The sequence below is a fragment of the Phyllostomus discolor genome, chromosome 8 (genome assembly GCF_004126475.2).
Source record: "Phyllostomus discolor isolate MPI-MPIP mPhyDis1 chromosome 8, mPhyDis1.pri.v3, whole genome shotgun sequence".
Classification (NCBI taxonomy): domain Eukaryota; kingdom Metazoa; phylum Chordata; class Mammalia; order Chiroptera; family Phyllostomidae; genus Phyllostomus; species Phyllostomus discolor.
In genome coordinates, this window is record NC_040910.2 from 28,691,740 (window position 1) to 28,715,149 (window position 23,410).

Below are 23,410 nucleotides of genomic sequence, written 5' to 3' on the forward strand. Positions count from 1 at the left end.
GTAAGTTGTGACTGTATGAAGAGTTCAAGTGCACTTCATATCCATCTTGTTCTCATAATTTCTTCCTCCATCTCCTCTTATCTTCATGATTAAAAATGCTGATCTTGAAGTATCAATATACCTAGGAAGTGCTGGCTAGAAATTAATGTATCTACTTTAGAGGTAGAATTACCATGTCACTAGTACTGGTAATAGGTTTGTATCTTTTCTATCCTCGCTTTTAGTTTGGAAGTGATGAGGCACAAGTAGTTTTATCCTCAAAAGCTGAATTATATCACACATTTTATCACAGATCAATTTTATAAGCATGAACTAAACAATTTAAAATGGTACAACTACCTTACCTTTCAAATCTATCATGGGTTAAATATACTGCTTCTGGTGAGACTGGGAACTTAACCATCAAAAAAACCCCACCTATTTTTCAAAAAGGTTTTCTATAGAATCAAAGTTTTACAGGTCTAGTAAACCCCCTGTGAATCTTTGTTATATCCTGAACAATTATTTCTCTTTGAAATAACACATATAATCTCTGACAGGGAGGGAGGAGGAGGGTGGGAAGAAAAGAGGGAGAAAGAAAATTTGATACTGCTCAAGCCAGACTGCATTAGTCTTCAAAACACTATTTAAAGCAGTTCTGCAAATTTACACTCCCACGTGCTACATAATGATTCTCATTTCCTTTAAATTCTCATAAAACTTCTTAGGTTTTGGCCATTCTTATAGATGTAAATGGAATCTCACTATGGTTTTAACTTGCATTTTCCCTAATAACATGTAACGTTGAGCACCTTTTCATAGGTTTCTTTCACATTCTGGCTCCCACTTCTTTTAAGTTAACTCTTCATATTCTTCGTGCACTTTTGTTCATCAACCAGCAATTTATTTATTGATTTGTAGTTTCTTATATAAACTGAACCTTAGTCACATCTTGTATATATAGACCGAAAATACTTTCTTGGAGCATATATGGATTCGTTTCACACTGTGTTGTCAATCTTGTGTCAAGAAATGTGAAAAGTATGAGACAATAGTATGTTTACAAGATAGCAAGCAAACCAGCCAAGATGACGCAGACACTAGAGAACCCAGGAGACTCCTGAGTCAAAGACAAAAATATTCACAGTAATAGTAGTAGCCAGACTATCAGCATTTTTGCACCAGTCCCCCAAGCCTCAATCCCACAGGTCAACGCAAAGATGTCCAGATAACACCTACGCAGGCAGCTGTTACACTGCCGAAGAAAAACCATGAGTTTAGAAACTTGAATCACTTCTAATGGGCAGAACACATAGGGAGACACCAGCTCTACCCCCAGTGCTATTCGCTACACAAACATCCTTGGGAAGGTAATGCAGAACCAAGGGCTGTCCGTGGCTCCCACTGCAGAACATTCAGAAACACGAAAACCATAGAAAATTGTCTTTCAACAATATCGCCCCTCATTTCTATGCCACTTTCACTATTGACATTTTTTTTTTCGGAGTACACCAATCCCTAAGCCACTTCTATGACTCCGACCAACAAAAGCTGAGACCACATCCATCAACTTGTCTCATGCAGCATTTAATTATCAAAGGACTCCGAGAAGCAGGCGGAGGTCAATTGGCAGCATTGATCCCCACCATGCCCCCATGGGGGCCTGGGCCCAATGAACTGAACAAATCCCATAAATCATCAGGGCCTATCTTAAAAAAACTGAGTGAGTTTCTCTTTAGGTTTCAGTAATGACCTTTCCACTTGGTTTGAAGTTTTCATCTAGATACAGCAGGATGTATTAGCAGTGGCACAGACTTTACCTTGGCCTACAAAGAGGAAGTCCAGGGCCAGTCTATCATCCATACCAATTTGGCCAGCGAATTGAGGCTGTCCTGAAAACCTGCTAGGTCCAAAGTGGTGTGAGTAGACATTCCCTCCCCACAGGCCAAGGTTGTGTTTACTGTACCACTGTGAAAGTGTCACTATTCTAGTAGTTGTAACTTTGCCATTTTTCCTATTATTTCCAAATCACACTCTTTTGGAATGGTCGGGTGCAAAAGGGAGAAAGGCATTTTAATAAAACTTCAAGAAAATCATTATGTCCCCCACACAATCGGTGTATTCACCCAAGTAGTCATTATCTTTATGATCTAGAATTACCAGTGTCCAGAGATAACCCAGGTGGCTGAACTAAAACTGTTTAAAGTCCTATGCCCACTTTCGGTTACACTGCCACCCACAGAACACACCAACCAGTACACCCTGAGGTTGACAAGTCAGAACAGAAAGAATCATCATGCCCAGGAATGGTTAGGGAAGAGTCCCAAATTTTCAAAATATGTCTACATAACTAAAGGAAAACTGTTTCTCTCTACATTTACACAAATTCAGCACTTTACTTCTGACACCAACTGTGTGGAATTCTTCTCCTCAAATCAAACAATTTTGATACTAACTACCCAGAGTTACCACAGACCTCACAGGTGAAGGGGTCCCTCTCACAAAACTGCATCCCACTGCAGATGACAAACAGAAGTCCCAGATTGCTGCCTGTACTTCTGACTGACTGACTGTAAAACAGGGGTTCCCACAACCCTCTCCAGGGGTTTGGGAATGTGCTAGAATGGCTCAGAGAACTCAGGAAAGTGTTCACCATCACTGGTTTATGATGGAGGATACAACGCAGGAAGAACTAAGTGGAAGAGATGGATAGGGCCAAGCATGTGGGAGAGGGTGCAGGACTTTCATGTCATGTGCAGGCATGCCGCCTTCCAGGCACCTTGATGTGTTCACCAACCTGGAAGCACCTCATGCCTCTTAAGTCAGAGTTCTTATGAGGCTTCATTACATAGGCATGATTGATGAACTAACTCATCGGTCACTGGTGAGTAAGTCAGTTCTCTCCTTCCTAAAGAGCAGGGGTAGGGCTGAGCATTCCTATGGCAACCAGCCCCCTTCCTCTCATTGGCATAAACTCAGGTATGGTTAAAAGAGACATATTATAAACAACATAAGATGCTCCTCTCATTCCTATCACTCAGAAAATTACAAGGTTTCAGGAGTTCTGTTTCCAGAACTGGGATGAAGACCAAATATCCATAGTGATAATTATATCACAATAACTCTCCACCTTCATCATCATCATTAGTCAGTGGGGACAACTGCATGGAGGAACAAATGACTCACAAAGCTGTGTACACCAGAAGGAGCAGTCAGGAATTTTACTGAGTCGATCAATTATCACCAACACCAGAAGCCTATGAATGGTGGTAGCATGGAAGATTCATCAAATATCTTGACTATCAATCTATTGTTTAGTGGCTTCTGTAGTAAAAATTGTACAGGATAGGACTACAAGTAATCCGGAATGCTAAATATATGGCACAAATTCATTTCGAGGACCATAATGGTGTGTCCAGGGTTGGCTGATTGGAGAGGACTAGTAGCATTGTAACTTGAAAAAGCACCAATAGTTGAGAGTCAACTAGTAGCCCTAAGAGGGGATCAAAGACTGATGAAGGCCATCTGAAAGGGCTGTGCAGGAGCAATGACCTTTGACTTTGACTGCCTTCACCATGAATAAAGCAAGGCAACCTCTGACTGCAGTCACAAAACTGACAAGCAGTGGTAACCTTGGCATCAGACACATGGAATATTTTATGCATGCCCAGACTACAATGATGCACGTGTTTGATGTGCACTGTGATGACGGATCAAGGGAGCAATGGTATAATCTGGCCACGGCAGGCCTGATCAGCAGCTGGGTGCCAGGTGGTCTCATCAGGGAATAAGCCCTTACAGGGACATCTGTAAGAATGACACAAAAATTCCTACCAGTAGCCACAGTATGTTTCCACAGATTACAGCCTCAAAGAAACCCCCTTTGCATGTGAAATCTGTACTCTTCTGAGCATTAAAACAAACAGATATGTCTAACAGCCCGAGACTGGGTAAAAAGATAAAAAAAACTATCAAGGGGAGCACTGGCCAGAACTGTGAGAACAGCCTCGATTTCTGCCCACAGAACAAAAATCATCCATTCTTGGTTCTACAAAGCTGTTACTGAGTTGAGCGGCCACAGCAGCCCAGTGGACACCATCTGGTCTCAGTGTTTTCTGAGCCACCAGTGAACCAGGTCAAGGCATGTAGGGCAACTGATTAAAGTCTCCACTGATTCAATAGCTTGTTTCAAGCCCAAAGTGGGGGTTAAAGGCTTTCTTAAAAAAATAATACTGCCATTTTTTCCTGTCAAGCCATGGTGCTCCTGGGGCCAGAATAGCTGTCTCCTTTAGTGTGCCATGCCCATTTCACAAGTGAGACGATTTCTTCCCCCGTTGCTAGTCACTGAGTCCCAGCTGTCCCACCAGAATGGGATTCTCACTCACAAGCCTCCACAGATCAGGCATTTGGTTTCTAAAAGAGTTCAGTAGTAAAGCAACAGTTGATTCTCAAAAGTGATGTACCTGGAAGTCATATGAGGAAGGTAACAGGTTTGAAACACTGACAGGAACTTCTGGGAAGCTTCTTCCTCTCTCCAGAGGTTCCCATCATCAAAGCATGTGTCACACAGACTTGTAACAGAGAGTGAGCACTGGGGTTACAGGGCCTTCTCATATGTAGCTAAAGGTAGAAGCACTTCCCTGTATGTGGCTCTTTTCCTACCAAGAGCATCCTCTTTGGTACTTATAAGCACTTGCACTCACAGGAGAAACAAGTAAAAGATAAACATCAACTATATTCAACAACAGAAACTATTAGGTTAGGACAGTGACTCTGCCAAAAGGCCCTTTTAGCTTCCCTTCTTTTTTTTTTTTTTAAAGATTTTATTTATTTATTTTGAGAGAGGGAAGGGAGGGAGGGAGGGAGGGAGAGAGGGAGAGAGAGAGAGAGAGAGAAACATCAATGTGTGGTTGCTGGGGGTTATGGCCTGCAACCCAGGAATGTACCCTGGCTGGGAATCGAACTTGGGACACTTTGGTTCCCAGCCTGCGCTCAATCCACTGAGCTACACCAGCCAGGGCCTTAGCTTCCCTTCTTCCACTGCAAACCTTGCTCACAGCCATCATTTGAATTTGAGTATTCCCCAAATTCAACCAGTGGGTTCACACAGAAGGGTGACTTGGAAGCTGTATTCAACAATTTCATTTAAAAAAACCACAAAACTTGAGTTCTTCCACTCCTGAGTGTCCCCCTGCATAGTCAGACACGTGTGAATGGCCCTTAGTCCACAGTGGGGCAGGAAGACGTTGGTCCCGCTCCTATTAACTCCCAGCAGAGGCTGGGGTAGAAGGGAGGGACAGCCTCGAGGGGCGAGCAAAGATCAGTATCAACAAGCAAGATACTTCTTTTCTGGGTGTTTGCTGGGCGCATCTCAATCAAATGAACTGTGATGTTTGGGGCCTACACAAAGTCCCATATCATCAGGTGCAAGTGCATCACTGAGGACACCATATGTTTCAGCTATGTATGCTCTCGATTCAGTGGCCACAGACGGGAAACTGATCTGGAATTGGATCACACTCGGGAAGTTTTTTTAAAAATAAATTTGTCTTTGAAATGGACTCTGTAGCATTTGCTGCTCCATCTTCAAAATGACATCTCTTCAATTTAAGCCTGACATTAGCATAGAGGCTAGGGGTATTTTCTAGGCAGCAAATTAGCATTATTGAATATTGTTTTATCCTAGCTTGTTTTATACTCCCCCAAACAATCATTATTTTGCTGTTTATAAGTTAATGCTTCTGTAGTTTCATTTATAATTTCCATCTTCTTTGTACATTTTTATTCTAATGTCCAATTCCATGTTTCTGAGTTTAACATCTTTCAAAGGAACATTTCTTCTGTTTCTTCTGCTCCAGAAATAATAGATAATGGTTACACTATTTAGGTCTTTTCTTTAAGAATATCTTCATTTATTTTCCTTCATTGGTGAATATTAATTTAGATGGCTACAGAATTCTAGGCTATTTCCTTAGGTCTTTGAAGATAATTTTTTTTCCTGATCTCTTTTGATGCTTTTATCTCTTCTCTCATTAGAAGTTTTCCTTTCTGGGTTACCTATTATTCTCTGGTTGCTTTTAAGGTACTTTACTTATCTTTGGTATTCTACAACTTCACTGCATTAGTCAACATGTTTGTGTACTTTTATCTAAACAGCTCAGGTTTCACGTGTTATACTGTACTTGGAATAGCATCTCTCTGGAATTGTCTCCATCCTCTCCTTATATAAATCCTACTTGACAAAAGTTTGTTCTTGCCATTCAGGCTTCCAAGTCTCTTAACCTTATGCTCATACAACCTGCTTCTTGTCTGTCTCTGTGCAATTCTGGTCTTTTATTTTTTTCAGATAGTTCCCCAATTTACTAATTCCACATTTAGCTGCTTATTACCCACTCTTTAAAATATACTGTATTTTTTAGTTATAGAAGTTTTAATTTCTAGAATTTCATCTGCTTTCTTTTCAAATCTATTTTTTTCAGAGTGTTCTTTCAGACTGTTATTGTCTCAAATTTATGGGTTTTGAACTCTGCTGTTTATAAAGTCCATCCCTCTGGAAAATTGATTCTAACTGCATATTACATTCTTACTGTGGGGACTTTTAAAGTGCAGCTTGCCTTCTTCAGTGAGGATCTTTTTTTTCCCTGGAGAGTCAGAGAATTTCCCTAGATTTATTTTGCATTTGCTTTTTCCTGGTGTCCCAAAAGAATCACCAGCTCAAAACTAACTTTCATGATGATACCCCTTCATGGACATCTCAGTTCATATGAAAATTCAAGCCCAAGGGAGAGAGGTCTATTATTTCGAATTCTCGGGAAAAAATATTCTTCAATTCAAAAGCCAGACAATGAGAGATGAGCTTTCTGCCCACCCACCAGTGTGAATGGCCTGGACTGTCAATCTGCAGGTGGGCATCCATGCAAGGTGGGGGGGCCTGACTGAAGTTGTACACAAATTGTCTGCTGTGTAGTGAACTGGGCCCCTTTCTCGCTCATGTTGTTCAAGAATCAACTGTATTTGTCCCCTAGTTTCCCCTTTTACACTGGCCCCATAAACGTTCTCCAGTCCTCATATAATGTCTCACACTGGGTTTTGACACCTAAAATAAATAGTTCCCACACCGCCCTCTACTTTCCCCCAGTCGCCTGCAAGGTCATCGCCAAGGTGAGCTCCCGTGCTTGTCCTCTGGTTTCCATCTGTCTCCTGGTTTTCACACCAGGGGTTTCTCTTTCTTCTGAGATCAACTATGCTTTCAAAGGAATGTTTGTTATATTTTTTTGTTTAGAGAGGGAAAGTTTTAGCTTTTCATATTTTCATATACTGATTCTCCAAAAGTCTGAAGTATTATCAGTATTGTCAGACAAAAAATTAACAATGCCAATTTCCCTTGGAAAGTGAATCAGCAAATAAACTGTGAAAACATCCCCATAGTGAAGCTGTTCAGAAGATATGACTGGTACAAATGTTTCTGTAATATAAAATTGTGCAAGTAATTGTGCAAGTAATTTACACAATAAATATTGGGGTAGGTGGAAGTAAAACAAATTCTTAGTTACACTTCATACAGGCCTACATCACCGAGTGTTGAAATAGCAGGTATTATTTTTTAATGATAATAGGAAAGAACATGTAAGTTGAAAGCATATAAAACTATAAAACTGTTCCCCCGAGCATATCCAGACAGGCACAATGTTAGTCATCCTCCTACTTCCTGCCCTTGGTTAAACGTAATTAGATAAAGAAAAGAGGAACAAGGAAGAAAGTGCCATTTTACTTTTAGTGTAAATGGAGCGGTCAGAGGAGGTGCCATGGGGTAATCTGCAGTTTCATCAGCTCAATTTGAAAAGCAAGGACTCATTAGCTTCGTGAGAGGCCAAGCTGCCGTGCCCACAGAGTCCTTCAAGGCGAGTCTTCGGCAGACAAGAAAGCAGAGGCAGTCAGCTGGGGAAAGTCTCACTCACAAGTTGCCTCTGTAAAGTTATTTGTATAACTCCAAGTGAGAATTCAAGACTCTAATTAGAGAGCCTACTTGAAGGCTCCTCTTTGTACTTGCAAAGTTTAGCTATTTAAACATAATATTCAATATTTATCTTCCCAACTGCAAGTAATATCTCCTTCTTGATGTCCTGATAGTACCATACGATTTTCACTGCTGTAGCACTTAGCACTTTTTGCCCTGTAGGAAAATGTCAATTTCCTTGTTTCTGCACCCTCCACTAAATAAAACTGCTTGTTTCTCTTTGAGCAGACCAGAATGACTTCATACAAATAATGGTTGGATTACAGGTGGTCCTCATTCATTCATTTCATACTGATTTTGTAAGTGCTTACTATGTGTAAGACACAGTTCTGTGGACTGTGAAGAGCCATGAATAAAACAGATCAAAAGCCCTGCCAATGATGGAGCTTACATTCTACCTGGGTGAAACAGATTAAAAAAAAAAAAAAAAGCTGGGCCAAGATGGAGGCATAAGTAGACACACTGTGCCTCCTCGCACAACCAAAAGAAGGTCAACAACAATTTAAAACCAAAAAAACAACCACAACTGACAGAAAATTGAACTGTATGGAAGTCCGACAGCCAAGGAGTTAAAGATGATACATTCATCCAGACCAGTAGGAGGGGCGGAGATAGGCAACTGGGCTGAGAGGACTCAGGGCAAAGCCGAAGACCAGGTCTCACATTCACATGCTGCAGATAAACCAGGAGGAAAAGCTGGGGAGCTGGATGGACTGCACAACCCAGGGCCCCAGTGCAGGGGAAATAAAGCCTTAAACCTCTGATTGAAAACACCTGTGGGGGTGGAGGCGGCAGTGGGAGAAACTCCCAGCCTCACAGGAGAGCTTGTTGGAGAGACCAACAGGGTCCTAGAACATACACAAGCCCACCCACCCAGGAATCAGCACCAGAAGGGCCCAATTTGCTTGTGGGAAGTGGGGAAAGTGGCTGAAATCCAGAAGAGAGTGGAGCAAGTGCCATTGCTCCCTCTCGGACCCCTTCCACGCATACTGTGTCACAATGCAGTGACTGAATTGCCCCACCTTATGAACACCTAGGGCTCCACTCCTCACTATGTAACAGGTATGTCAACACACAAAAAAAATGGCCCAAATGAAGGAACAGATCAAAGCTCCAGAAAAAATACAACTAAGCGACGAAAAGATAGCCAATCTATCAGATGCACAGTTCAAAACACTGGTAATCAGGATGCTCACAGAATTGGTTGGATTGGGTCACGAATTAGATGATAAAAATGAAGGCTATGCTAAGTGAAATAAAGGAAAATATACATGGAACCAACAATGATGGGAAAGAAACTGGGACTCAAATCAACGGTGTGGACCAGAAGGAAGAAAGAAACATCCAACCAGAAAAGAATGAAGAAACAAGAATTCAAAAAAATGAGGAGTGGCTTAGGAACTCCAGGATATCTTTAAATGTTCCATCATGTGAATTATAGGGGTACCAGAAGGAGAAGAGCAAGAGCAAGAAATTGAAAACTTATTTGAACAAATAATGAAAGAGAACTTCCCCACTCTGGCAAAGGAAATAGACTTCCAGGAAGTCCAGGAAGCTCAGAGAGTCCCAAAGAACTTGGACCCAAGGAGGAACACACCAAGGCACATCATAATTGCATGACCCAAGATTAAAAATAAGGAGAGAATCTTAGAAGCAGCAAGAGATAAGGGGACAGTAACCTACAAAGGAGTTCCCATCAGACTGTCAGCTGATTTCTCAAAAGAGACCTTGCAGGCAAGAAGGGGCTGGAAAGAAGTATTCTGAGTCATGAAAGGCAAGGACCTACATCCAAGATTACTCCATCCAGAAAAGCTTTCATTTAGAATGGAAGGTCAGAAAAAGTGCTTTTCAGATAAGGTCAAGTTAAAGGAGTTCATGATCACCAAGCCCTTATTACATGAAATGTTAAAGGGATTTATCTAAGAAAAAGAAGATAAAAAATATGAACAGTAAAATGACAGCGAACTCACAGTTATTAACAACCACACCTAAAACAAAAGCAAAAGCAAACTAAACAATTAGAACAGGAACAGAACCACAGAAATGGAGATCACATGAAGGGTTATCAATGGGGGAGTGGGAGAGGGAGAGAGGGGGGAAAGGTACAGAGAATAAGTAGCACAAATGGAAGGTAGAAAACAGACAGGGGGAGGGTAGGAATACTATAGGGAATGTAGAAGCCAAAGAACTTATATGCAGGACCCATGGACGTGAACTAAAGGGGGGGATATGAGTGGGAGGGGGTGTGAAGGGTGGAGGGGAGTGCAGGGGGGGGGGAAATGGGACAACTTTAATAGCATAATCAATAAAATATATTTAAAAAAAGAATTTGGAGACAAAGGAGAAAAGCAGACAAAAAATTTAGTAAAATGTGTCATGTTAGAAGGTAATAAATGCTTTAAGGAATAATAAGACACCTGGTGAGAAATACAAGAAGTGTTAGGGGACCAAGTGTGATGTTAAGCAGTGTGACCAAGGCAGGCTTCATGAAGTAGGCAGGGAATATCTAGAGAAAGAACATTCAAAGAAGAGGGAAGGACAAAAGCAAAGACCCTGGGCTGGGAGCTGACCTGCTATTCCAGAATCAGTAAGAAGCCTGCCATGGGTGGAGCACAGAAATCAGGAGCTCAGAGGAGAGCCATGGGGCCTGAGGGCAGAGAAGTGACCAGGAACACGTCATGAACCTTGTGAACCATTGTAAGGACTTTGACGTGTGCAAGGACCAAACACCTGGCATGTCTGCTTTATCCTGAGATCAACCACCCAACAAGAGTTGCGGTTCACCCTGGAGTTTAGAGTAGGAAAGGGCATTCTGAGCAGAGGAGTGACTGATCTGATTTTGTATTTTTACAGGATCACACTGTCAGCTGTGCTGACGGGAGACAGCAGGGTACAAGCATACAAGCACAGAAGGGAGACTCATTTGGAGGCTACCACTTTCACATAGAAGAGAGGGCAATGCTACCACGTTATATAGGTGGTGTCCTGGAGAAGGGTTGTAGCAATAGGAAGGGAAATAGGAAGGGAAATAGACATTTTTGAGTGCCTAATATGTGCCAGAAAATATTTTGAAATTTCACCCAAGTTAAATATTTTTATACTTAGATCAAGGCTCTGAGGTAGGTTCTATTTTTTAATTCACTTCACAGATAGGGAAGCAGATGCAAAGAGGTTAAGTAGCCTCAATAGTCCAAGTTCACAGTTAGTACTTTGCACAGCCAGGACTCAAAACTAAATAATCTGCCTCCAGAATCGGTACTCTCTAATGGCATTAGATGATATCTGATACCGTTTCTTTCACTGAAATTATAGAAATTCATTGCAATCTTTTATAAAATCAGTGTGCTACATAGCCCTGCATACACACACTCCTGTACACCTCAAAAACAAAACAAAGACATACCAGCGCCATCTAGTGGCGTTACTTATCTCAGTCTACGGTGGAATGTGTACACAGGTGTTCAGTGTTAACATGCAAAGTAGATGAAGATATTATAAATGTTTCAGAGGGACAGTGATTAAAAAAAAAAGATGACTAAAGAGTAGATAAAAGACATTTGCAATGCCCAAGCCATCTTCAGTTTGAACATTTCCTCTGACCTTTAAATAGAATCAGTAAATTAAGGGTTTTCTCTTTCTACTTTCTTTCATTATTTCACTTGTTTATACATTTATTTATATGATATATATATATACATATACATACTTTATACTCTGTACAATTTGCATATACACCACTGTGCTAGAGCTAAGTGATAAGTTTAGGAAAAATTATGAGAAACCCACATCTTGATAGACTTTGTGGGAAAATAAACGCAAATAACATGGCCATTAAAATCAAGTGTAAAAAAATGGGAAGACAGAGCTGCACTCACAAAGAAATAATGCACTTCACTTGGCATTAGGGGACGTCATAAGAGGGATGATGAGTCTAATGTTTCTACCTTTCCCGCACCTGCTAAGTGCCATCATTTCTCCATTTGGATTTAAACCTTCAAAGCATTGCCACTAAATTTAAATGTCCATAAATGCTACATTCACCACCTATATGTTATGCTCATCACCTTGCTGATGATATATGACTAGTGGCTTCCTATGGCCTACATGACATAAAAAGGAGACTAAAATGCCAAACTGCTTGATTTAAAATCCAGGTTCCATCATTTACTTGTTGATTTACATGAAACGTGCTACTTAAGCTCTTTGTGCCACGGTTTTATCATCTATACAGTGGGATGATTATAGTTCCTAATTCATAGGGCTGTTGTAATAAATTATTACAGCTATTCTAATACTCTGACTCCTGGCTGACACAGTGAACAATAAATATTAGTGGTTATTAGCATTATCATGCTCTTCTGTCTGACCTGCTTGAATTTCTATTATCAGGGAATTTCCACTCTAAATTCAAAGAGTCAAAAGAATAACTGACATTCAAAGTCTCCTTTAAGACATTTAGATTTCAACCTAGTCAGTGTTTATTAAGAGCTAGCTTGTCCCTTTCATGTGCACATTTTACTCTACCCAGATCAGCATTTTCTCTGTCCTTAAATATTGTCCATTGTTGATATCTCCTATGTCTTTGCCTAACTCACTCCCACCTCATCTTTCAAGGTTTAGCTCATCTACACTTTCCATGAACCAGAATTTTATTGACAGTATCTTTCTTTTAGAAATTTCTATAATTCTGTGAGTCTCTATGCACTGCCTGTGAGAGCCTTGGTTTGGCCTTTGATAATATATACTAGATTATAGCTCTGCTTTTATTATGTATATACTGTTTCTTCCACTTCAACAACATTCACTTGGAGTAAAAGAACAATCATCCCACTTTCAAATGGGGTATTATATTAAATTCATTTGAACAACTTTAGAAACTCCTCTTCTCACCTAGAATTCTCACATGGCCCATCCCTAGCACTATTAAAGGGAATCATTACTTTATGGCACTAATATTAATGTGAGGTGTATACTTTTTCTATGGTATACTAGGATGGAAAAAATGCCAAAAACTGCTAAATTCGAAGACCTCTGAGTCCCTTCAAGTAGCTTATAATTGTTTTTATTTTTTCATGGAAGAGTCCATTAAGGAAAAAAAATAGGTGTTATATCCTAGACTTTTTTTTTAAGATTTTTATTTATTTATTTTTAGAGAGGGAAGGGAGGGAGATAGAGAGAGAGAGAGAGAGAGACATCAATGTGCAGTTGCTGGGGGTCACGGCCTGCAACCCAGGCATGTACCCTTGCTGGGAATCGAACCTGCGACAATTTGGTTCGAAGCCCTATCCTAGACTTTTAAAACAACAAAATAACTAACTGGAAATTATTTAAGGAAATAATTCTAAGGACACAAGTCTTCTAAGAGATATCCCATTTTTTAATTAAAAGGGGGTAGACATAAAAGTTAAAATAACTAATATTAATTAAGGTCGTATCTCTTACTGATGCACATTGAGAAAATCTTCATCTCAAGAAGCCATCATCATTTGGTGAATTAATGGAGCACAGCCTTAGAGCGTCTTTGTCAACAAAAGCTGCGCTGGTTCCTGCGTTCCTGCAGGAGCAGAGATCCACAATCATCGTGCAGTTCTGCGCTAGAAGTCTAATTTAATAGCTGTCTTGTCTCCAAGTGGATCTCTTGGTCTCCAGATTGCCTTCCACCACAAATGCAAGCACACTAGGACAGGATTACCCGACTCTACACTTCTCTTTACCAACTGACTTACCTTCGTGGGTGGTGTAGTGTCAGGGTTATGCACACGTATGTGTACATATTTGCTCGATAGGTGCCATGAGCCACACTCGTTACTGAAGAGTCTGAGACCCCACCCAGCCTTAGCATTCAGACACCCAGGTGTTTCTCAGGACAGGACTCCCGTGCCATCCCGTGACTCCTGAGATCCCGCGAAATCACACTTCTGGGAAGCGTGAATTGCTGCAGCTGAGCTGCAGGCCAGGCTGATTTGTGCATTATCTGAGCGGTTCCTGAGTCCCTGCACATCCTAGTCCATCCTTTCCCTGCCCACCCACACGCCAAAAAAAATCTCAGTATTTCTTCCTCTATTCTCTTCACATATTTATATCACCTATATCTATAATCTATATCATTTATATTTATAGAGGCAGAGATTTTAAGGAATTAGCTCTTATGGTTGTAGAGACCAGCAATGTCAAAATGCACATTCTCTACCAGCAGCTCGGGGAGCACTTGCAGTTTATTTCCAAAGGTGGTCTGCTGGTGCGGAATTCTCTCCCTCTGGGGAGGAGTGCCCTTCTATCCAGGCTGCAACTCACTGAACGAGGTCCACCACATCATGGAAGATAGTTTGCTTTAATCAAAGTCTACTGATCTAAATGTTAATTCATCAAAAAATACTTTTACAGAAACATCTGGATAATGTTTGACCAAATGACTGGGCCAATGACCCAGTCATTTGGTCAAACATTAACCCATAAAAATGTCACGTTGACAGAAAATGAACCATTGCAAATGGCTTCTCTGTCTCCCGTCTCCAAGCTACTGGTCCTTCTTCGTCTAAACACGTCCCACTTCCCCAATTCTGTAAATCCATTCTGATCGCTCGTCTGAATTCTTTTGATCTCCTTGTACTCCTGCTTTATCATCTGCTGGGAAAAATTATATCGACAGCCCTAGAAACTATGTTAGCTCACATTTTTACTTATTTTTACTTATGTTTATCTCTAGGTTTGTAGAATGTGAACCTCCTTGAAAACAGACTGCATTGCATTTTTCCCACACCACCATGTCTGGGAAACAGCATTAAATAAATATCTGTTGAGTAACTGCAACCTTTCATTCAAAAAATATTCACTGACCTCCTGTCGATATGAGAATATAAGCTTTATAAGCTCACATGTTCACTTCTGTTTTATTTATTACTTTAGCCCCAGTACCTAGAAGAATGTCTGGATCATAATAGCATCTTAACAACTATTTGGTAAAGGAATTAGAAAAAGTCACTGGGAAATAATAGGGGAATTAAATAGAACATAAGTTCCATGAAAATGGAGACTTTATGCTTTTATATGTACACGAACACCTGACACAATTCTAGACATATTGCTCATTAAACAAATTGCATTGACCCTAGCAAAAAATCAACAGATCCCCTGTGTTACTACCAGTTACCACCATGTGGGTGAATGCTTTCATTTGCTGACAAAGAAATTACATTATGGGAGAAGTGCTGTCACATAATACCAAATAAAATGAATATTATAACTATTTTGTTTTTTACTGTATTAAAGCTTATTATGCCTCACTGGGATCTTTCACTTGAATTCTATTGTGGAACGTCCTCAGAACTAAAATATTGTACATTTTAAAGTAACATTGAATATACTTTATACATTTCAGCAAAAAATAATAAATTTTAAACAGATACTTTTATAACCCTACAAAAGATGAATTTAACATGTATGTTTTAAATACACACTTTATACTAAAAATAAAATAAAAGTCAAAGTAAAATGATCAATTTTATACTTTTATTTGTCTTCCAATGTCAAAAATTCGTGATGCTTATTTTTCTCTATAACTGTTTAACTTTCAATATTTTAAATAAATATAGTGACGTGGCTATTTGAAGAAAGTTCTAAGGTTACTTAAATTATTTACACAAGCTTTTTGGCCATAGTATAACCAGAAACCCCCTGCTAAGAGAGACTGCTACAATAATAAAATAAAACACGTATTTTATTTAAGGACTAATGTTTCATTAATTCCACACAAGAAAACTAAGAACTCCTAATCAAAATGTTTCTAGGTTTCAACTTTCATTTGTTTTTTAATGAGGTCAAAAGAGGGATGGGGTTGAGATTAGAAAATAAGAATATCATTCCATGTTTATATGACTGGAATGTCAATAGGGACGACATCTCATGGAGACATGCAAACCCTCAAGTCCATTGTCTCCTGTAATCCATGCGTATATGTGTGAATCAAAACCAGACTTGTTACTAAGTGAAATAACATGGAAAAGGAGATTTGACCAGAACACTTTGCAATTACCCTGTTTCTCTTGTAAAGTTGGTAACTGATATAATAAAAACATTTACTTTGCTCTCTATAGGGCCTGATTGAGGACTTGAAGGAAAAGCTTTCCGATCACTTCAAAGATGTTATGGTTGGCCTCCTGTACTCACCACCATCTTATGATGCTCACGAACTCTGGCATGCCATGAAGGTAGTGGTCCGACGCAAAAACATACCTGTAACTGGTACAGGCCCATATTTCGGGAGAAAGGAACTACCCTGTGATGTTGCTGCATGTGATCAGGGAGAGGGGAGGGAATATCTGAGCAAAGATGAAATAATGGAGCCCTGGTTGGTGTGGCTCAGTGGGCTGGGCATTGCCCTGAAAACCAGGGGGTCGCATGTTCCCTTCCTGGTCAGGGCGACCAATCGATGTTTCTCTAGCACATTGGTGTTTTTCTCCCTCTCTCCTTCCCTTGCCCTCTCTCCAAAAATAAATAAATACGTCTTTTAAAAAGAAACTGTGGAAATGCTGTGGTCAGGAGAAGTGGTCCTGTGAGGAAGAGGGTCCTCCAGATCCCACTGGCTGAGGTTAGCTTGCTCCATTGGTGGACAAGTTCACTGGCTGCCCCAGCTGAGCTACAGAAAGGAAAAAGTAAACAAGCATCAAGGACTTACTCGGATTTGTCTGCCCCCAATGTGTATTCTATTCATGTGTTAAGGGCAGATGTTATGTTACTTGAACTCTTTAAATTATTTGTAAATATTTGGCTCACTGGGTAAAAATAGGATACTGAATCAGATGCAAATATAAATGACATTTTTATTTGGATATTTTTGTGACCTTAAGTTAGTCCTTTACAAAAACTATTGCTCAAATCCATCTAAATTTTACATCTGAAAGATTAGAATCTTCTTTCTCACAGGAAAGTAATTTCTGTGAAATAAACTGACTGCAGGTTTGTCAGAGATTTTGTTGGCTAGGGATGGGGAACAAAAAGGCTTTTCACATCTTTCCAAATGTTGGTATTAAACACCTGCACAACTGTTGAAATCATTCCAATACAATGCCTGCCAATGAGCGGATCACCACAATCTGTGAACAGCGTGCAACAGAAAGGGAAAACAAATTTAAGGCAACCTGAATATTTGCCATCGTATGTTGTAGATCAGAATAGGCATTGTCTAAAAATTCATATGAATTTGAACTACTTGCTCTTTTTAGGTTGCATATGTCAACTCCTACCTCTTGCAAAATTGTGTGACTAGAAACTACGAGAAAGAAGTCATGTTACTGTTTAGATGAAACTAATATTTTATCTTTACCTCATAGAATAGTAAGGATTCCTGAAAAAGATGTTCTGTTTAAAACTACTTTCAGAGAAGAATGGAGGGTGGGGCAAAAGTAGGTTTACTGTTCTGAGAAAGTGAAACAGAGAGTTTATTCTTGTGTTAATTACTAACAATTGTATTATTTTCCATACAAACAACTGTATATGCATTTGACTGTAAGAGACTATGGAAACTACCCAGTTCAAATTTTTAGGCAAATGGTACAACATTCTACATCTAGGAAAAGACATGGAGAAGTCCCTAAACAACCTTTAGGAAACTAGGGGATCCAGGTTCTGATTTCAGCTTGCCAAAGAACTGATATTTGAGCAGCAGAAAAGTCAGGGTCATGAGCATTGTTTAAACATCTTTTCCCACATTGTTCAGAAATGCCCACATTATTTTATTCTGAATGAAGGAACAGATTTCAAATAATATTATCTTCTCAGGATGGAACAGCTGGTAAATTGCAGAGCCAGAACTGAACTGAGCTTGTCTTGAACCCAAACACATTTCTCTTAGCCTCTGCCACCTCTCAGAATTCCAGGAATGTTGTATCCCTTTTATTACATGAGGTGCACTGTTATTTCCAATACAAATGCCTTCATATTTATCTCTGCTTCTATCTTTCCAGGGAGTTGGCACCAAAGAGAATTGCCTCATTGATATATTAGCTTCAAGAACAAATGGAGAAATTTTCCAAATGCGAGAAGCCTACTGTATGCGTAAGGAAAAATACATATATTTTATACATGTATAAACCTTATATTTTTCTTTTTTTAAAGATTTTATTTATTTCTTTTTAGACAGAGGGTAAGGGAGAGAGAAAGAGGAGACACGCGTCAAATGTGCACCAGAGGCGAGCACACATCAAAGCAAATGTGTGCTTGCCCCTCATGTGCCCTCTACTGGGGAACCTGGCCCGCCACCCAGGCACATGCCCTGATTGGGAATCAAACCAGTGACTCTTTGGTTCACAGACAGGCGCTCAATTGAATAAGCCATACCAGCCAGGATTAAACCTTATATTTTTCAAATAACACAAAAATATGTGTTTATATATTTAAAGGGTTTTCTAAGACACTCATATTTGAAATATGATGCACTTAAGACCAATCAACTCCCTGAGTAAAATAGATGATTAAGATATTAAAAATGAAACAATTCCCTACACAATCAAATTAAGCAAATTTTCCAGGACAATAATTAGAAGCTTCTATGAGGTGAATATTTACATTAAGACAGGAAAGTGCCCAGCACAGTGGTTCAAGGAGCATTTTTCTCTGTCACTCAAGAGAGACCAAGTGCATAGAACAAACCAAAGTACAATAAGTTCTCAGCAATGGTACAAATATGGGAAACTACTTCACTTTATATAAATTCCATAACTGCTGTAACCTATCTCAAAATCATAGTTTTACACACTTTAAAAGTAGAAAGTTAACTTATTTTCATTTTCAGAAAGGTTTAATGTGTTACATAATATATGACATTGAATGTCAAGAAAATGTTCCAGACAGTCTGTTATATTGCATTTGAACAAATACAAGGCTTTCCCAAGGGGAATGAAGTAAGATCCTCCATCTGAAATATGAAAGTGAGATGAAGCACTTGGAGAAAGCTCTGGGCTGAGCAGCCGTCTATGGAGATATAATCCATAATTCTAAATTTTGACAATTAGAGAATGTGAAATTACTTCCCATGTTACTTTTCAACTTTGGAATGAAAATAATACTTTTGAAGAGAATAGGTCCACACCTAGGTTACTGTTATGTGTCATATTTCTTTGGTGAAATGTTTATCCGTTTCATCTGAGTAGAAAGTAGTAAAGGACAAAGAACCATCAACAAGTTGGTTGTATTTCCTGCACTTTCCCTCTCAACTTCTCAAATGAGGAAGTAGCATTAACATATTCAAAGTACATTGGTATATGGTTCTATAATATCTCATACCTTTAACATAGATGTTTTCTTACCCAGAATACAACAGTAACCTTCAAGAAGACATTTATTCAGAGACCTCAGGACACTTCAGAGATACTCTCATGAACTTGGTCCAGGTATGATACTCAAAAGATCACACCAATTTGCACTATTACAAAAATAGATATGTTTCATTTTCAAAGAATCGAACAGAAGACTCCACTGCATTACAGTTTGACAGTAAATTATACACGATAACATTTACTGAATACCATCTCAATTTAAGTCACTATAATAGAAACATGAGTTGGGTATAGAGACAAACAAATATGAACAGAATACCATCTCTGTTAATTTGCTATCTTCCTCATTTGAGGTGGATTCATATGTCAAATCAAAGACAGAAGATATGGTTTATTTTAATGTGTGTTTAATGTGATTATAAAATTTTTCCTATACTTTACATATATTTTATATGATTTAATTAAAAAATAGATATATTAGCCAGATTAGAGCACAAACTAACAATTCCATTCATTGGCAGGACACACGGATTTTAATTCTTTGTGAGAGTGTTTATGTTTGTGCCCAAGTTACTGTCAGTTTTGAATTAGGAATAAGTACAAAAGAAAACATTGTTGAGGAAGCCAAGTATATATTTCTTCAAATTGAGGAAAATGGTAATTTGCGCAGATTGGATTCCTTCACATGGTTGAATTGCAAAAAGCAGCATAGTACCAAACAAGTTAGATTTAAACTTTCAATTAAAAGAATTAAGAATTTGCTTTATTGTGTTTGGTTTTTATTTGATTTGCTTTGGATTTGCATGGTTTGACTGCACAGTTCATAAACTGCCCATCTCACCAAACTCAATTAATCACATCCTGTTCTGAGGATTCTAAATCTAGGTTTGTAACATCGGTGGAGAGAGTACCTAGATTGGTTTTTTATAGCCCAACTTAAGATTTCTGTGTAAGTTGTAGAAATGGGCTTATTTTAATTTGTAAGAGGAATTGGTTATTGTAATGGCAAAAATTAATAATTATTATTAATATTTAAAGACAATCTCACTTGTCATGTCAACTGAATATTTTTTAACTTTTAAATGTCATAAGAATAATTTTCATTAAAACATTCAATTTAGAAGGGTCATTAGTTTTTTAATTTTCAAGTATTAATGCTACATAACAAATAAAAACAAGTTTCTAGTCAGAAATTCATGTTGGTATACATATTATTCCTAATAGAAGAGTAAAGCCAATATCCCATTGTAAATTTATGAGCTGTATTCTAACATCAAACAAGTTTTTATTTTCTTAATATCCAAATAGAAATTTATTATAATTATTGAAGAAAAATGTAAGTTGCCTAGTAGGAAAAAATATATATTTAATTAGGACTACTTTGCATTCCAGTAGGGCTATATCAGAGTACACCTTCTCTTTTGGCCAAATTCTGCCTCTTTCCTCTCCCTTCCATTGGTGTTGATCCCAAGCACATTTCATAGCAAACAAGCACATGCTGATCTCCAACTCAGAGTCACCTTCCTGGGGAACCGAACAGACTACATCTTTTCCTTGGAGAGATGAGGAGACTGAAGCCCAGAGACGCTAAATGGGCTGCCCAGAATTACACATGTACTGCATGAGAGGGCTAATGTGAAAACAGACTTTAGCACACTAAACCCCCGTTGTTCACTTTAATTAACCTCCAACCCCATTGGGTTCCACTCCAGTTCTACATGGTAAAATGTCAATGATCAATACACAAATACCTCTTGGAATCTCTGAACCTCTTTAAAGGATGAGCTTTAAACCTCCTGAAAATAACCGACATCTAAGTGTCTAGATGACAGTGTATTTTTATAAAGCAAATAATTTAATTAATTATTATACACTAATACACTAATACACTAATACAGTGTATTAGTGTATTACACTAATAATAATTAGTAATAATTAATGATTAGTGTATTATTCTTACACTTCAGGAAAAAAACACTTCTGAAAATTAGACATGATAGAAAATATATCAGAAGGGGAAAAAACAATAGAATGTTTTCCCTTGGTGTGTAATAGGGCAATCAATCTTATTCATTTTTGCAGTTCCTTTTTCCTGAAATTAAACAATAAAGCTTTACTTTGATAGAACATATAAGTGAGTGTGTGCATTTGTATATATAATAATATTATCTGTATAGACACAAATACTTTAAAATAATACACAACAATTTATTTCATTACTGGGTTTCACCAAATTTGTAATGTGACTTCACAGGATAAAGTATAATTTATTAAGTTCAATTTCTAGACTTTGAACTTTAATTGTATCTGTGTTTAATTTTGAAATAGCTTTTTAGTGCAATAAAATTTTCCTATTAACATAAAATATCAAAAATAAGGGTAACTAGAGGCCCAAATTTTATCAGAGGTCAAGGAAAATTAATACAGTTTACTTAAAAATTATATCTTTATAAAGTTTCACAGTACATTGTCTTTAATATATAAAACACACTTTACATGTATAAAATAATATATATTTAATAGAAATTACTTTATTCATAATAGAAAATAGAAGTTTAAAAAACTTATAGAAAGATGTATCTTTGCATAATCTCTCTTAATATTCATCTTACTGGAAATCAAAAGTCCCATGATAATTCATACTTCTTAGTAAAATGTATAATTTATCTTAAATTTTTAAATATTTCAAAGATCTTCTACTGACTCCTGACTTCTACATTAATGGCTCTTCTGTTTAGAACTCCTGATTCAGGGTTTGGGTCAGTAAATTGAGCAGTTTGGAAGAAGATATAAAGTGAATGAGGAAGGTGAATAAGTCCATCTCTTCTCCTTACCACCATTTCAGAAAGAGTCTGTCTAAATATTTTGTAACAAGAAAATGGAATTTCTTCCTAAAGTGGTGTGAAATTTAGAGCTGATGAGTTCCAACCAGATGACTGAGGGGTGTTGCAGTGCAACTACATCTCTCCTAACCCTCTAGTTGGGAGTATTATTCCGTCTGTCTGTCTCCCTATCATCTGTCTATCAATCAATCAATCTATCTATCTATCTACCATCTCTATAAAACAACAAGATATATATTTAGATATCTGTTTCTCTTGGCTCTGTTATCATTCATTTGTATGTCCTTGGGGTTATCATTTAACTTTTTTGTGATTTAGATTAGAGAGATTCAATCTGTAAATTAAGGGACATGAACCAATTCTTTCAGTGTCCTCCTAATACAAATATTCAAAATTTCTCCAGTTGTTACAATTATATTGTCTACCTACCTCTGCATGGTCACATTCAGAAGCAAAGGAAAGACTGTCCATGCCTTTCATCTTTTTCACATCATGAAAATTAAGACACACCTCTTTCTGTGAATTAACAGAGACAAGGAATTAGAGTACCAGAGCCTTAAGGTGTTCATGAAATGGAGAGTGCTGAAAATTACTGTCATATTTTTGGGAAGAGAAGATCTTTCACTTAATGTAGAGAATATTTTCCTACAGGGCAATTTCTAATAAGATAACAAACAACTCAGCCAAAACACGTTCTTCTTGAAAACTAATGCCAATCATTAAACTGGCTTACAACACTTCCTGTGTACTTTTATTAAACTAGATTTACAGGAGATCTAATTATCTGTCAAATAATGAAAAATGAGTCACTTAGGGATTAATTAATCAATATGTGCAAATTACCCTGGGGATGATGAATGCTTTCACAAAGAGAAGCAATGGAAACTACCCAACTGGATGCTTCCTCCTCTTCTTGGCTGTCAGGATTCTCCCTCCTGACAGCTTCTCGGACTTGTGCAATGAGACCTCTGGGGATGTTAGCGCCGAAAGCTTTCAGGGGTCATCTGTAGTTGACTTACCTGCTCCAAATAGTTTCAGCTATATTTTAATTCCCTTAATATCTTTCTCTGACATGTTTTCCCCTAATCCACATTCTGTACTCATTTGTGCCATTTCCCTGGCATTTACATCAATTACACATACAACGCTTCTATCTTAGGCTCTTTTTTAAAAAAAAAGACAAACTCAGTCTGGGTGGAAAAAGCTGAATTACAGACTTACTTATTCACATCCTTTTAATCTGCCAGTCTGCTTACAATGCTCTTGGCAATTAACTGCACAAAGAGGTAAACAGATAG

At 38.3% G+C, this 23,410-nt stretch overlaps 1 protein-coding gene across 1 annotated transcript in view; it reads left to right on the top strand.

Annotated features, from left to right (window-relative positions):
- ANXA10 (annexin A10) overlaps positions 1-23,410 on the top strand; it is a 67,106-nt gene that overhangs the window by 32,403 nt on the left and 11,293 nt on the right. The window contains exons 4-6 of the mRNA XM_036031982.1: positions 16,090-16,203; positions 17,959-18,049; positions 19,304-19,383. Of these exons, the coding sequence (XP_035887875.1) occupies positions 16,090-16,203; positions 17,959-18,049; positions 19,304-19,383 (285 nt within the window). The remainder of the gene's footprint in view (positions 1-16,089; positions 16,204-17,958; positions 18,050-19,303; positions 19,384-23,410) is intronic.